Genomic DNA, 16,615 nt, shown 5'->3' with positions numbered 1-16,615 from the left:
TATCTCTGTACTCTGGGGTCAGACCCTGTTAGAGAATTGGCCCTAGGTCTTCCTGGCTATGTGGCTTTGGGCAAGTCACTTCACCTCTCTGAGCAACTATTTCCTCCTCTGTGGGGTGGAGGCAACTCTTGGCCTTGGGTGAGAAGTGGTGGCAGGCTCTGTCCCACGACCCTCATGCATCCCTCTATCTGTCCAATGTAGGCCTGGCAGTGACTCTGGTCTCTGTCCCGTAAACTCAGTCTCTGCTGGCTCAGATCTGCCCAGTATACTCCAGTCTAAGTGGATAGTCTTAAAGCTCTGCTGATGTGTCCCAGCGCTCATGCTTTGCAGAAATCACTGGAAGCCAGATCAGACTGCTTGTGGTAGGCCTGTTTCCCAGCTCTGTGCTTGGCACAACCCCAGGGAGAGCTCTACAGGCAACAAGGCTGAAGGCTGCTGTCTTCCCAGAATCAGTGTCCCAACTGGGTGAAACAGGGACCAACTCGGATGCAGATAAGGGGAGAAGTTAAAGGTGATCAGCTTAAGCAGCAGGCACCACAAGTGCAAAGGCCCTGTGGCCATGCCCAAGAAAAGTGGGGAGGCTGGGGTGGCTAGAGCCAAGTGGCTGAGTAGGAAAGAGGGGGGCCCAGGGACCCTGTGACAGCTTTGGCTTTACCTTCAAGGATGATGGCGAGCCATGCAGGTGCTGAGCTGGGGAAGGTCACCTCCCTGTGTGAAAAGGTACCTGGCTGCATGTGATGCAGGGGCTGCAGGTGGAAATCAGCAGCAACAGTGAGGTGGCCATGGTGAGGGTCCAGGGGAGAGAGTGCGTGGGCTGGGGCTCTGAGAAGAAGGGTGCAACAGGGGTGGATTCCAAACAGGCTCAAGGGCAGAACCTTTAGGACTTGCCAAGTTGGATGTGGGCTAAGGGAAAGAGAGGAGTTTGGTTTAGCAGCTATATGGGACATGAGAGATTGTGATGGGCACTGATCACCTGCAGGGTCAGGACAAGCCTGGCCCTACCTTGAGAGCAACTGGTCCAGGGAAGGCCAAATCCATGACCTTCACCCCAGGTGCCCACCTGACCTGGCTGCCAACCTTTACTCAGGGCCTTCTGTGGTACCCCTTTCTCTTGGGGAAATGGCCCCTAAATGCATGGGGTCCTGGTGGAACTGCCGACCACTACCCCACAACTGCCCTGCCCCATTCCGGCCACAGCTCCAAGGGTTCTGCTCTAAGAAGTGCCCCAAGTGTGGCAGACTCAGCTGAGGACACACCACAGAGAAGACACCAGTCCTCCCATGTCGGTGGCCAGCCTGAGTCTCAGTGGCCAGCAGCGGTGTAGCACACTGCAGTGGATTGGATGTCTGTGAAATCCCAGGGGCCCAGCCAGGCCCAAGGACCTCACTCTTTAGACTATTTCTTTAAAGAAAACAAGTTTTATTTTTATAATCAGAACAATTCTAATAAAAATATTATTATAATATTAGCTACCTTCATTTTCTGGGCCTTGACTCTACCACGCGTGCCAAGGAGCGCGTGTGCGCTCAGCTCCCTGAGGCCTCCCCTCCCTGAGGTAGGTCTAAAGGACACCCCCAGCTGCCCCCACCTCCTCCTGCCAGGACAGCCTCCTCACCCCTGCTCCTGGCTCTACAGGCCCTGCACACCCCCAGAGGAGACATCACGGCTGTTAGAACTTGTCACCCCCATCCACCAACCTCCAAGGAAGGCAAGGGTGCATCTTGGGCTGGTATTCAGCAGGAGGGAGGGGGCGGGGTGGCCAATCCTGTGCTCTAAAGCCCCCCAGCGGGCAGGGCTGAGGGTCCCCCACCCACAAGCCAGGAGCCATTACGGTCTAGACCCTGAGCAGCCGAACACCTTGGGCCTGCTCCCTCCTGCCCCAGGTGTTGCAACAATGGCTCTGAGATGACAAATTGCCCGCCTAGGTGGGTCATCAAACTGTGGGTGAGAGGCCTGTCTGCCGCTGCCCACCCCACCCAGGGCTCCCGGCTCTCTGTACTTTTCTTGTACAGAGACATATCATCGTCTCCATGGGTAAAACCAACAAAAGAAAGTCGCTCCAAGTCAAAAATAGGTTTTGGATTCTTGGTGGCGGTTGTCTCCTTGAAAAAATAGACTGAAATCATCTTAGTAGCAAAACAATTAGGATAAGACAAAGGTTGCAGTGCTTCGACTGGAGGGGATCTCCGGCTGGAGCTGCTGTGCCTGGGGACCAGCAGGTTTCTCAAGCCACCGAGTGTGATGAAGTAGAAAACAAGAATTCAACAAGGAGGTGGTTCCCCTCACCCCCGACAGGCTCGCAGACAGGCTGGCAGCTAGTGCTGGTGTGGGTGAGTTACAATAAATAGTCAACCAGCTTCTCTCACAGGTCTCCCTGGAGTAAGGCACCTCCGCTCGGGGCAAAGCTTCCGTACAGTCCAAACAGCAGCTGGGTCTGTAGAGGGTTCGTGACTGACCCGCCTGGAGGCAGCTGTGGGGACAAGCCTGAGGGCACCTGGAGTGACGATGGGGCAGGAAAAGGTGCAGAGAAAAGGCTGCCATGGTGTGCAAGGAATATGGGGTAACATCTTCCGGTCATTCTTTCTTCTTAAAGTCCTCCCTAGAGATGTGACAGGACCTAGATTTGAAGAGAAGCCGTCTCAGCTGTCCCAGGGCACAGGCAGGTGCCCGAGGTGTCTCGGAGGCACAAGTGCTGGTCACACCGAAGCTCAGCCAAGTCGGCTGCTGACCCATCGAGGCTTAGTGGGTCTGTCTGCTGTTGGGGTGATGTTACCACGGTGCCTGGGGCAGGGACGCCCCTCACTGCATCCTGTCTGGCTGCAGCTGTGGTGCCTGGTACTGCACAAAGGTGGTGCCTGCGGGGGCTGCGGCTGAGAGGGCCTGGGGCACAGCAGCTGGGTAGCTGTAGCCCATGAAGCTGGCGGCCGTGGCAGGTGAGGCGGCATAGGGGTACTGGTCATAGGTGGCCGGCGGGTACTGGGCGTAGGCCGGACTGGCTGGTGCATACTCGATGTAGGGTGAAGACAGTGACGGGACAGGGGCAGCTGGGATCACCACGCTCGGCTGGACAATGGCTTGTGGGTAGATGTAGTGCGGAGTCAACCTGCGGGGCCAGGCAGAGTGGTTAGGGGCAGGTGGCAGACAGTGGGGGCGCCACAGCTGGGACTCTCCTGCTCCCCCTATATCTGCTCAGCAAGGCTTTCCCAGGTCGTACCCGCTGTTTCCCCCACGGCCACCCACCTATCTGCCCCCAGAGGACAGCAGCACGAGCTGGGGGCCCAGTGGAAAAATTACAATAAGGGATCTTTGTTTAAAAAACAACAAAAATTTCAAGACAGCGACAGCAGAACACAAAGCCTGTGTGCACAACCCCAGCTCACTTGTCCATGAAGCCAACCTTGTCACCTGACACCCACTCATCTCCCAACACTCACACCCACTAAGGGACACCAATGACACCTGCGTGATTTACTCATTCATCACGGTTGTCTCTACAACCACTATGCTGGTCCCGAGGGGCTGTGTCTCCTTTGTGGCAGCATGGTCTCTGGTCTGTAGCTCTGCTTCTGCTGAGTGGAGGTGTGAGTGACGCTAGCTATGCCCCTGAGTGAAAGGCTCACTCGGCAGCTGGTCGAGTCCACCCCCTCAAGCGGAAACTCCCCTTATTATGCTCACTTTACACATGGAGTCCCAAGGTCCCACAGCTGATGGGGCAGAGCTGAGCTCCCGGCCCCCACCCATAGGCTCACAGAGGCAGTTGCCTGCCCTGCCAACCAGCCGAGCCTCTCTGAGCCTCCCAGCGCAACTGTACCCACCTAGCGGCATCAGAGGATGCTGCACAGTGCTGGGCACAGAGTGACCATGTTGGGCAGGATGCCGTTCCCCTTGCATCAGGCTTGTGTTGAGTTACACAGGACAGGCCGGCTATGGGGTGACTTGGAACCTCACCTTCCGTCCACCCCCATGAGACACTCTGGGATACTAGCCCTGTCCCTACAAGGGAAGTGGCTCTAGAGACAGGTACAGCAACCTCCCCATGCTCTCCACACATGGCAGGGATGGCACTGGGCAGCTTTTCGTAGTGTCTTGGTAACACACAGTGCCACTGAAACACACTCTCTCTCCCTGCAGCTAGCCACCCTCAGGACCAAAGAGGACACCTCTCTCCCCAGAATCACCCACAGGGGACTTGGAGCAGGATCCAACATCCCTTCAGGGAGTGAGGAGGGCCCTGCTCAGCCCACACACCCCCGCCCCCCACCCTGCTGGGAGGGAGAAGCTGAGTGCAAACCTGTGGCAACTCTGCTGACACATGACACTGTTGATGCTGGAAATCAAATAAATCATGCCTTTGTACCCAGGCTAACGACAGGTCAGACAGGATGGCACTGCCATTTTTACTGGCCCAGGAGGTGACCATGGCTGTCTAAGGTGTAATGGGATGAACACCGAGGACAGGGCAGGTGGTGGGAGGGTCCACGCACGTCTAAACAGGGAGAATGGGCTCACGCCAAAGACAGCAACAACTGACGCGTGGACCACAAAATGTGGTCTATCCACACAAGGGAATGCTATTTAGCCACAAGGAATAAAACACCAACATGTGCTACAAGGTGATGAACCTTGAAAATACGCCACTGAGTGAAAGAAGCCGCTCAAAAAGGGCACGTGTGCTCTGAGTCCCTTTATATGAACCGTCCAGAAAAGGCAAACCCATCAGAGGCTGCCAGGGGCTGAAGAAAGGGGAATAACTGCTAACAGGTTTCCTTTGGGGGCAATGAAAAAGCTCTGAAGTTAGATGATTGTGATAATAGTTGCGTAACTTTGGGAAGATACTCAATGCCACCAAATTGTATGTTAAAATGGTGAGTTTTATGTTTATTTTATCACTATTAAAAAACATGAATGGGTGGCACATGTGGCTCAGTGGGTAGGGCGCCGGCCCCATATACTGTGGGTGGCAGGTTCAAACTCAGCCCCGGCCAAACTGCAACAAAAAATAGCCAGGTGTTGTGGTGGGCGCCTGTAGTCCCAGCTACTGAGGAGGCTGAGGCAAAAGAACTGTCTAAGCCCAAGAGCTGGAGGTTGCTGTGAGCTGTGATGCCACAACACTCTACCTAGGGTAACAATTTTTTTCTAAAAAACAAAAACAAAAACAAAAAAACACGTATGAGGAAAAAATCCTGATGCATTAGGGTGACCTATCAGGGTGAGGGTACAGTGCGTGGCAGATGGGGTGTGGGTGGAGCTGGGCAGATAACGTGTCTGGCAGCAAATACTCAGGGAGTCCAGCTGGGCCTGGGTTCCCTGGGCAAGAAGCTCTTGCCCCTTCCATTGCTGTTCCCTGCACAGGCAGGGGACACTAGAGCCCACAGGGCCCTCCTGTAGCTTGTGACCAGAACTACCAGTGATGCCTCCCCCAGGAGCCATCCCTTTCCTCCAACCAACCCTGCCTCTGCCACAAGAACAAGACCTTGAACAGAGCCAGGCCTGTGCCACAGTCCAGCCTTTGGGGCTGTGTAACACCTTCCCACACACCTGCTGGGATGCAGCAGGGAGCAGACCACAGGACTCTGCCCTGGAGGGTGGGGAGACACACAAAAACACACGGCCTGTAAACCAGAGTGAGGGGACTCCTGAGAAAACAAGACAGCAGAAGGCCGAGACCTGGGGGACAGGGATGGGAGTGGGGCTCAGAGGCGACTTCTTATGAGAGGAGGGGTGGCTGCAGGAAACCTAAGGGCTCGAGGGAGCTGGCGCAGGAACAGCTTACAGGTTACAGGCACATGGATGAGCAAGGGAAGGCTGAGGCACAAGCAAGAGCATCTGAGGAGCTGGACCAAGGGCCCAGGAAGCCCTGGTGCACGGTCCTGTGACGGCAGGCCCCCCCCCCGCCCCCCGCACTCTAGACAGAGCCTACACTGCACATCCCGAAGCACTTGGACACCTCGCTGCCTCCCTGCTGGGGCCATGGGCCTGCCAGTGCCTCATCCTGAAGCTTGTGCCTGGTGAGGCCCCCAGCTCCACACTGAGGTCACAGCCACCTCCTAGAGCCACCTGACCCCCAGTGGAAGGACCTCAGAGGGAGAGCTCTGCCTGGACCCCGTGTCAGGGCCTGAGCAGGTACCAGGCATGCAGTACTGACAGAATAGAGGGGTACAGACCCCACAGACAAGGACCAGCTGCCCAATTGGGCTGAGGCCTCGCCAGGTAAGGGCTGAAGGAGCAGCAAAATCAAGGGGGAGGAGTCAGAAGCCCCCAGGGCAGGGACAGGCACTGGCGCTTTCTCCCTCTCTCCTGAGCCTGTGCGAGATTTCTCCAAGTTGCACCTTCATCACCTGTGTGTGGCATGGGGCTCACAGGGGCTGAGCCCAAGAGCTCCCCAGGACAGCAGTGACCCCTGGGGACATTTCTGGTGGTCATAATCGAGGAGTGGGGTGAAGTGCGGGGTGCTGCTGGCCTTAGTGGGAGCTGACATTACCCTGCGATGCCCAGGACGCCTGCGATAGGAGTGGGCCAGGCTGGGCAGTGTAAGCTGAACAACAAAGGCAGCAGCCAAACATTCCCACGGTGATGACCACAGTGCCCAAGCCAGGGGGCTGGCGAGGGGGCCAGGGAGAAAGTGAGGAGAGGAGGGGTACACACCTGCATGCGGCGTCACACCCACTCACACACACCTGGAACCCCACCTCGGGTGAAAAAGGAATCCCTGTCACTGCTGGCCACATGACCAAGAGCAGCACACACCCCTCAGGCCCGAGTCTCAACCATCCAGCAATGGAGAATGTGGGAGAAGGGGCATACATGCCCAGTGGGCTCCTCAGCAGCCCTCCTGCTCCCCAGTACAAGCTCAGATGGGGTCAAGGTACCACAGCACTGGAGTGCTGGAGCTGCAGGCCCTGCTGGCTGTGTGCCTGCTCGGCACCAACTCCCCTGCCCTCCTGCTGCCTCAGAGAAGAGCTCCAGGCGCTGCCTGCCCACTTTCTCCCTGCAGCCCCACTGGGGCTTCCTCAGAGTTCTCAATCCTCCGTCTCCCCTGCACCACCTCTGCAGGGCCAGCCTCTGTTCATTAACACCAAGGCAGGGCTGCCCCTCCCAGAATCCAGGAAAGTCCTTTTGAAACAAGAAGACCGTGTCCTTCCCAGGACCACAGCCTCCTGCTGCACTCAGCAACAGGACTCTGGTCCTGCCTCCCCGCTAGGGCTTCCTGAGAGATCAGGCCCCGGCCAACCTCTGTACACTCACAGGGCCTTGGCATCTGCCATTTCTCCCACATACCCCATTTTCCCACAGCTCTACGCCCACTCTGCAGGGCCCACCCCGACCTGTGGCTTTATTCTCTTCCTATGATCTGAAACTCCCTTGTCATTCCCCTTCCACACAGGGGCAGGACCTTGACCACCGTGTCCCTGTGTCCCTAGCGCCCAGCAAGGCACTGTCAAGTGTTGGATGCCTGAGCCAGGTCCTAACCCTGCAGGTATATGAGAGGCAAGAGAGGCTGAGGAGCAGAAGCCAGAACAGCTGGTGGGGTGGAGGCTGGGCAGACCCTGGGAGGGGGAGAGACCCTGGAGAGGCAGAGCCCACCACCCGTGATCCACCAGCCAGGTGCCTGGCAGTCCTGAGAAGTCCTCCTCACTCCCCCTGTGGGAGGGGATAAGCCCCCTGGGGCTCCTATGGGGATCTAACAATCTGCCGCAGGTAGCATCAATAACTCCTCCCCAGGTCTGCTGAAGGCCGGGTAGACAGAGATCCTCCCCTCCCAGGACACTCAGCCCTGGACCAAGACAACAGCAGCTGAGGAGCCCTGATGAGAGAACAGTTCAGGCCAGGGTCTGTCAGACACAAAGGAGTTGGAATTGCAGGGCAGGTGACCCAGGTCACCAGGGCTGCTCCTGTCTGGCTGGGACTTCTATAGGACTGGCTTCCCTAGCCTCCTTTCAAGGCTTCTCTGAAACTGCTCTCTGCATGTCCACAGGGGAGTCCCATTTGTCCCCCAGTCCCCTTCCAGGTCCTCTAGTTCCAGCCCCAGAACTACCTGGTTCCTCACCCTCTTCAGAAATACACTTTTCCTTCCACCACTCCCCCAGTGAAGGATTATCCACCAGCGAAGGGCTGATCTACTCCCTAGAAAAATTAATCTCCCCGGTGTGCAAAGACCAGGCAGAAGGAGGGCAGAAATGACAGGGTCAGCAAGGCCGACCCCTACCTGAGGCAGATGCTGGCTAAGGGCTGGGATATTTGGGAGGGGACCCAAGAGTTCTCACGGCCTGGGCAATACCAAAGCCCCAAATCCTGGCATTGCTGCAATAGGCCACGGTTAAGGCTTTCTGAAAAGGCTGTGTTGAGAGGGATCTTTGTGTGGGAAGAGCTTGCCACTAGCTGATCTGATGTCTGGGGCCCAAAAACTTGGTCCAGACAGAAGACCTAAAAGGTGCCCAGCTCCCCTCTCAAGCATGCAGGTAGTGTGTGCACCCCCTACTGTACCCCAACACACCCATGGCCAGCCCAGAACACCCCAACTGACTCAGCCATGGAGATCAAGGGGTGCATGGGGTGAGAACCTGAGTCCAGATTCTGGCCATGCCTATCAGAGGGACTCCCCTGGCCCTGTGTGGCCTCAGCTTACCCATATGTAAATTAAGGGTGCTACAGAGCCTGACAGGCTCTCCCTGAAAAGACAGAGCTTGGGACTCTGAGAACTCTATGCCGGGCCTGGTGAGCTGCCAGCCAGAGTCACACACAGCCAGTACCCAGGAGACAGAGCAGTGTGCTGCCCCCACACTCAGAGTAAAGCTTGCAGTAGTAACTGGCCACAGCCCAGGAGGATTCATTTTCTGAACACAAAGGCACCTCTGAAAATAAAAATGAGAAAGGCAAATGAGCCCATTTCACTTTTTCTGCTCTCTAGGGGCCTTGCCCACTGTGCTGGAGACAGAGGTGCAGCTGCCTGGGCTGCACCTCCAGCTTGGGGTATAAGGGCCCAGTGCATGGGGGGCCCTAGCACATGGCCACCTGGCAGGCAGGAAGCCAGGCCTTGCAGGGGGAGGACTGAGGTTTGGGGGGAATTCAGGTTCTCTGGGGCCCTTTAGGCAAGCCAGGAGAGCGTGGGGGCAGCTGGCCACAGGAAGGGGTGAGGAATCTCTCTGTGGGACACTGCTTGCCCGCAGGACAGCATCTCTACCTGGACTTGTCCAAACCCCAATTCCTGCCCTGCTCCCCAGAACTGTACTCCACAGTAGTCAAGGCCTAGCCAACTTTCCCAAACTCTAGAATCTTTGGATTCCTCTTTCCTTCACAAATTCTTTAAAACATGTATCCAAAATGCCACATCTCCTCAAGTCTGCCTCTGGAGGACAGGAAGCCTCACGGGGCAGCTGCCGGGACTTAAAATTCTGCCAGAAAGTACCATTGCCTCATGCCTGGATCACTGGGCAGCCCCTAAGAGCCTCCATCCTCTAGCCCTTGGCAGGCCAGGTTAACCCAGCAGCTAGACATACAAATGCTCTGAAAACAGAAATGCAAGGTGGGGCGTGGTGGCTCGTGCCTGTAATCCTAGCACTCTGGAAGGCCGAGGCAGCAAGACCGCTTGAGCTCAGGAGTTTGGAATCAGCCTGAGAAACAGTGAGACCCTATCTCTACTAAAAATAGAAAAATTAGCTGGGCATTGTGGAGGGTGCCTGTAATCCCAATTACTTGGGAAGCAGAAGCAAGAAGTCCACTTAAATCCAGGACTTTGAAGTTGCTGTGAATTAGGTTGATACCATGGTACTCTAGCCTGGGTGCCACAGTGACACTCTGTCTCAAAAAAACAAAACAAAACAAAACAAAAGCAAATATGCAAATCGACCCATCCATCCTTTACTCAGAGCCTGTTGTGGCCCCTCATCAGAGCAAGGTCCCAGCACTCCCTTGGGGCACCAGCGTCCTCCCTGAGCTGAGGCCACCTGGTTGGGCCTGACCCTATCTCCCTCCCTCCCCACCCTCTTTCCTCCTCCCTGCCTCTGAAACTCTCACTGGCACCTGAGACCTAATTGTTCCCTTTCTGGTCTGTCTCCCCTCTTCACCACCTCGCTGCCAGAGGCACTGGAACCAGGTCTCCTCTCACCCTGACGGTGTCCTCAGCCCGGCACAAAGCAAGTATCCACTGGATGAAGTGACTGATGCACACTTCCCTCCTTCCTTCTACCCACACAGGTGGGGCTGGGAGAAAGGCCCAGATGGCCCCAGCACCCTGCAGAGCACTCATCACATCCACAGGGATGATGGGGAAACAGGCTGGACAAGGAAAGGTCAGAACTGTGCCTTGACACCTGTGTCTGTGATCAGGTCCTGGCCTGTTGGCCTGAGGTTTCCAGAGAGGCTGTCCAGGCCAAGCAGAAGGAGACCCTGCCAGGGCAAGCCAGGCCTGGCCGAAGGACTAGAACCCTGTAACCGCCCAAGGCTGGTTTCTGTTACAGTGGCCGCGGACAAACAACAGGTGCAGCACGGGCCGCCCGCCCGCTGGGAGGGCCACAGCGCCAGCCCACGCCTCGCTCCAGACAAGCTGCCAAACAGGAAGCCACGGTGGGGGAGCAGGCGGCACCACCGAAAGAGACACCCCAAGGGCACAAATGTGATGCCACAGTGGGGGCACTGGCCTCCCCATTCCCCCTGGCCTCTGACCTCAACCCTGCGCCTGCTGCTCAGGCCCAGACCATTCCTCTGCAGGTGCCCACAGGGCCAACCTCCTCACTCCCCAGAGGGCCACCTCCAATACACGTGCGCGCAGGCGCACACACACACAGGCACATAATGCATATATGCATGCCCCCACAACCGGCAAACCCCTGTCTTGGCTCTACTTTCCCACTTTGAATTACAGAATAATAGACTCCCAAGAAGTTGCAAAAACAGGACTAAGAGGTCCCATGTACCCTTCCTCCATCATCCCCTAAGGGGACATCTCTTTCGACCAAGTGTATTATCAAAACCAGGAAATACACAGCCACAGCGCTATGTACTACACTCAAGGCCTCCATGGGACGCCCCATTTTCTGCATCTACCGTGTTTTATGTCCCTATGTCTACCCTGTGTGACATCTGAGACACCCAACTATTCAGTCTCCACAAAGGGACTCCCTCAGCCAGGTCCCTGCTCACTTTTGCTTGTCACCATCCAGGCACACATGCACATGCACAGACTGTGAGCACCCTGAGATGAAGAGTGTCTTTCTCATTCAAAGTACCCCAGGCACAGGGCCTAGCAGACAGCACGTGCTTAACAGACACTTGAGGAAGGACAGAATATGGGGCGGCTCCGTGTGTTCCACTCTCGGGTGGGGGTGGGGAGAACACAGACATCTCCCAGGACCTTTCCTGCACCTTCCTCTTGCCCTAGGGACAGAGGCCCTCTGCTCAGGCCCCTCAACATGCACACTCCCATGGCCTGGTGACGTGTCTCATCATGGGCACCAGGGACCTTAGTCACAGAGGGTCCTTGAAACTACATACCAAGTGGGTGTATGTGCCCAGGAGGGTCCGATTTGTTGAGAGCTGCCACAGGGCCAGAGAGAGGAAGGAAAGGAGAAGGCCCTCAAAGCCCCCAACTCAGGACTCCCACCCACATGTGTGAGCTCAGGCAAGTCTCTCCATTGCTCTGGCCTCGGTTTTACACATAAGGGACAGTTGCCAGGTCCTGTGGCAGGGATGCTCTCTGACAAACTGAGGCCTACCTGGCGCACAGGCTCTGTACACAGGAGCCCCCTCTCCTCACGTCAGGCCTGCCCTGGAGGCACTGTCATCAGCTCCATGACACAGACAAGCCTGGCCCTGAGCAGACCCCAGAGTCCTTGCTCTAGCATACAGCACACCTGATGCTCAGCCCCAGGAACCCTGTCCTGCTGTCTCAACCCTAGGGCCTGGTCTCATGCCTGGCATGACACTCTTATAGAACGAGTGTCAAGCCCACAAGGCCCCTTTAAGAACAAGGAGAGGGACCTGCACACACAGAAACAGCTGACCCAAGGACAGCCAGTCCAGGGCTGGACAGACACCCTGACGCCAGGAGGCCCTTCCAGGCCAGACCAACACTGTGCCTAGACGTACACTCTCCAAACCCCTGCCCGCCCCACTTGCTGGCAGAGGGATGTTCAGTTGGCTCCTCCCGTGATTATCTGGCACTGGCTTCCAGAGTGCCCTCTTGAGGAAGGCTTCCCCAAACTCTGGGCCTTGGCCCTCCCCATACAGACAGGTGACAGAAATGCACAGGCTGGGTCAGGTCCTCAAAGAGTATGTTCAACGTAAGAAACAAAAACAGAGGCAGAGAAATCCAAATAAATAACAAAGTGTGCAAGTTTGGGGGGGATCTTCCTAAACTGACATTCACAACGCAGTCAGCCAAGACGCCACAGTGGTCTTGCCCAAAAGTGTGGCTGTGAATTTTTGAAACTATCAAGGGCCTGTGACTAGGGCCAGTCTGGGACAAGTTCAGTCAGGGAGGAGATGGGTTAACCAGTGGACAGACCTCAGCTGCCCCAGCTCGGGGCTCCCACCTCCCACCACGCCCTCAGCCAACAGCAGGCCTGGCCCTGCTGCCAGCCTTGCTGCCAGCCTGAGGCTGACAAAACTGTCCGCTGAGTCAGGCCGGGTAGCTCCCAGGGCCTGATTGTTTGCAAAGACAAAAGGGACGCTGACGGCCCAATTCTCTAGCCTGGCTGGCGGGCGGGAGCTACAAGCAGACAGCTGACCCAGGCAGCCAGGCCCAGCTGCCTCTCCAGGGGTACACCCAGGGGCCCTCCTGCCACCCTGGACCTCAGCAACTCCAGGCACAGGGGGGGGGGCGCGATTCTCAGAGGCTTCAGTTGGATGCTCACAGGTGATAAAGAGCGGACTGCCCCCTTGAACCCTCACCCCTGTTTGGGTCTCCACCCCTTGGCAACCAACAAATAAAGAGTTAGTGGCCTCTTCCTCATCACAGGTATTAAATGGCCAGCCAGTGGATTTAGTTACAAAACACTGTTGCTTGAAATTGGGTGCACATAGCAGCAGTCTGTGACCAGCCTGACTCCTCTCAGCTGGGCAGCACTCAGGTGGACCCTTCTAACAGCTGAGAGTGGGGTTCAAATCTCCTCCTGGATGCTTTCCACCTCAGCCCCCAGACAGGTTGTTCACCTTTTGTTTGCCTCAGTTTCCCCAACTACAAAGTCAGAGTATTAGTCCCAATCTCAGAGGCCTGTTGTGGGGATGGAAGGAGGCATGTGGGGAGGATGAAGACCCAGTCCCTATGCCATGCGCTGTTTTAAGTGGTTATTCCTGTTTTCCAGATGAAAAATTAAGGAGGATGCCATGTGCCAGAAGGGACCCAGCTTTAAGTGACAAAGTCAGGATTTGAACCCAGGTCCGCAGACTCCAAAGGCTCAGACTGTTGCTAGAGTGCCAGGCGGCTGACATGGATCTGAGCAAGCCCAGACACAGGTGGAGATGGCCCTGTCCCACTGCACGCGCTTGAAGCTCATGCTTTGATCTCTGGGCAGCAGCCCCAAAGCAATGGAAACTAGGAACGTCCTCCTCATGTGGCGTACCCCAGAGAAAGAAGGCAAAGCCTAAGGTGTCCCCAAACACCTGCTAAGACATTTATGAAACAGATCCCAGGCTGAGAAGGAGACTCAGAGCCACTGCCCCCAATACCCTCCAGGCTCCCCTCCCAGAAGGGCCGAGGCCACATCCAAAAGCACCCCCACAGCCAGCAGCTCCTTCCACTGCTGAGCTGACACACACCTGCCAATCCACATGGAAGCCACCTCTCAAGGCCGTGCATCCAGAGAGTGGGCATACCACAACTCCTTCTGGGGATCTGGCGGCCCTGCTTGGCAGCCTGTGAGCCAGGCCCAGCTGTGTTCCACAGGAGCCTCTGTCCAGACTGCCCCAGTGGGGAAGGTCTCTCCTCAAGCTGTGTAGCCTTCCACAGAATTCATGTGTGCATGTGGACACACATGTGCACACACTCAACTTGAGGCATAACGTCCAAAGGCCAGAATTTGGACTCCTGAAGCTCAAAAGGTTATAACATTCTAAAAGGGGTGGCCTGTCTTAGATGTGCCCTCTCCACCACTCCAATCCCACAAACCCACTCCCTGCACTGGGGCAAACAGCACACATCACTCATAGGGCCAGGAAGGCACTGTGTGGCTGGGTCCTTGTGCCCCTGAAGTATGTGTCTTTCTTTAAGCAACCGCCAGGTCTTATGAGATGTTTAAAAAAAATAGGGAGGGAGCTTGGAGGGTTTTAGGATAAAGACCGATGGGACATGCTGCTCCAAAACAAGTCAAACAAAAGCCCCCAGGCTGTGCCACATAAAACACTGGGCTCTGATCACACCTCACCTGTAGCAATGTTCACAAACACTGGACCCTGGCTGGCAGTAATCTATTGCCACCATCTGTGCAGCACTGGAGTGGGTCAGGGGTGCTCACAAAGAGCGAACCAGTCTTAACAGCATTAGCAAACACTCCAAGAGTACCCACACTAAGCCCTCCTCTTATGGAACTCAGATGTGCTGTACCATACCCATTTTAGAAGAGAGAAATTGAGAGCTGCCCAAGGCCATATAACTCATGAGGGGGCTGGGGTTTGCACTTGGACTTGTGGGCAGTCCTGCCTTTAGGCTTTCCTTTCTGTGGAGTAGCTCTGCCAGGGTGGAGAAACATGTGCTGCCTTCTCTTCTCCTGGCTCAATGCAGTCCCATTTCTGAACACTGTCATCCCCCAGCCTCCTAGATCCAGAAAGCCCAAGGCCCACCTCCTCTCATCTTCCCAGACCACCCAGCCACATCCACTCACCCATAAGTCCGCTGGATCAAGGTGGGGTGTAGCTGCTGCACACCGATGGCAAAGCCTAAAGTGAGAGATTGGTCAAGGACTTTGTCCCACTGCAGGGGCAATGTCCCAGGGCCCAAATATGGGGAAGCAGAACCCTAAAGGCTGTGCACGCCTAATAAAAGGGATAATCAGCTTCCTCTCCCCTCTCAGACCACCCCCCTCGTCAAGGGACCCAGGTGGCAGCACCCTCCAGGTGTGGAAGTTCTCAACCTCCAAGCCTCCCTACCTTCCTCTAGGACAGCTGACCTGCCCCTACCCTGTACAATGGGCCACATACTACTGGGAAAGGATCTAGTACCTATGCCAGGGATGACTGCTCTGTGACATTTTGCAGGCCCATGATAGCTGACTGCCACTCTTGGGAGGGTGTTTTTTTCCACCCGACAGATACCGAGGCCGAATATAGAAACCAAGAAGAGCCGGGGAAAGAAAACACAAACTCTCACCCGTCTGGAGGCTTCGAGGCTTGGCGCCCAGATATGCTAAGTTCACATTAGCCTTGCGGCCATCAATGATGGGGTTGGGGTCCTTGCAAGCCCTCTCAGCCGCTGCACGGTCAGCCATCGTCACCTGAAGGAATACAGAGGAATCAGGACTTCTGTAGAGGGACTAGGGACAGCGGCAGAGGGCTTTGCCAAGGCACCACACTCTTCCTTTCCTCCAAGGGTGCCTGTCACTCAAGGTTTTTGGGTTGAGGCCCCTATAACCCCAGCCCAGAGCACTCCTCACAAAGACACCCCCCACCCCCGATTTCCAGCTCCTCGCCTCATAGTTCAAGTGCTAGGAAATGTTGCTTTCAAAAACAAAAACAATCCCCCGGGGAAATGGAGCAAAAAAAAAAAAAAAAAAAAAGAAAAAAACAAACTCTAAACAAAGGTGGGAGCCCAGCCTAAATGAGTCTATCCTGCCCACCAGTGAAGACCTAGAATTTCCTCCTGGAAGGACTGTGGCACACTGTTCTTGGAAAGAAAGTAGAAAATGTGTCTGTACGCCGTTTTTTCAGTTGATGTTTGTTTGGGGTGGCTGAGGGAGTTGTTGAAACCGTGGGGGAAGGGCCAAAGGACTCTAAAGCACCCCTGGGTGGAGCTTTGCCCCTCACTCGCTGCTGCTCCAGGAAATCCTAAGAGTGGCCATCTGGCCCCCAAACCTCCCTACAAACTTGTAAGTCTTAAATGAACACAGCAGGTCTCCCTCTAAAACCGCGTGGGGGAGGGGCGGGGGAGGGGCACGGAGATGGCCTGAGGGAGCGAAGGCGGACCCGCCCGGGCGGGCAAGCTCAAAGTGGTGGCAGGTGCGGGCGCCCGGCGGGAGGCGCCCCGGGCCGGCTGGGCGGGTACCCCCGAATTGACTCAGCGCCCCGGGCCGCGATAAGGTGCGGGGCGGGGTGCAGGCCCGGGCGCAGAGCTACTTACGAAGCCGTAGCCGCGGGACTTGCCCGTCTGCCGGTCAGTGATGACCACGGCCTCCTCGATGTCTCCGAAGCCCTCGAAGTACTTCCTGAGTGAGGCGTCGGTGGTGTGGTACGGCAGGCCGCCCACGAAAATCTTGGTGAACGTGGTGTCCTTTTGCGAGCCGTGCATGGCGCCGCCGGGGGCGGCCGGGGGCCGCGGGAAGCCCGCGCTGGGGGCGCACGGCGCGGGCTGCAGCAGCATGGGGGGCGCCCCGCCGCCTATGGACACGGGCCGCTCAGGGCTGCACTCATGGGGGGCGGCGGGGAGCGTGCGGGGCAGCTAGGAGCGCCCGTCCAGACGCCAGGCCCG

The 16,615-nt window shown here is 56.4% G+C and overlaps 1 protein-coding gene across 1 annotated transcript; it reads right to left on the bottom strand.

The window, feature by feature from the left end:
• Positions 1-1,474: 1,474 nt before the first annotated feature.
• Positions 1,475-16,615, bottom strand: RBM38 (RNA binding motif protein 38). The gene is made up of 4 exons (XM_003787725.3): positions 16,268-16,615; positions 15,302-15,425; positions 14,817-14,871; positions 1,475-3,103 (listed from the first exon to the last, which is right to left on the bottom strand). Exons 1-4 carry the CDS (start codon positions 16,505-16,507, stop codon positions 2,800-2,802), a joined length of 723 nt encoding a protein of 240 aa, XP_003787773.1. The 5' UTR covers positions 16,508-16,615; the 3' UTR covers positions 1,475-2,799.

This window comes from Otolemur garnettii, unplaced genomic scaffold (genome assembly GCF_000181295.1).
Source record: "Otolemur garnettii isolate 467f Iridium unplaced genomic scaffold, OtoGar3 scaffold00023, whole genome shotgun sequence".
NCBI lineage: Eukaryota > Metazoa > Chordata > Mammalia > Primates > Galagidae > Otolemur > Otolemur garnettii.
This window is presented reverse-complemented; position numbering and strand designations above follow the sequence as displayed.

Excerpts from the sequence above, each read along its gene's own strand:
- RBM38 (XM_003787725.3), bottom strand. The coding sequence starts at position 16,507 with ATGCTGCTGCAGCCCGCGCCGTGCGCCCCCAGCGCGGGCTTCCCGCGG. Across the intron at positions 14,872-15,301 it reads GCCTCGAAGCCTCCAGACGG|GCTTTGCCATCGGTGTGCAG; the intron begins GTGAGAGTTTGT and ends CTCTCACTTTAG. Across the intron at positions 3,104-14,816 it reads TTGATCCAGCGGACTTATGG|GTTGACTCCGCACTACATCT; the intron begins GTGAGTGGATGT and ends CTGGCCCCGCAG.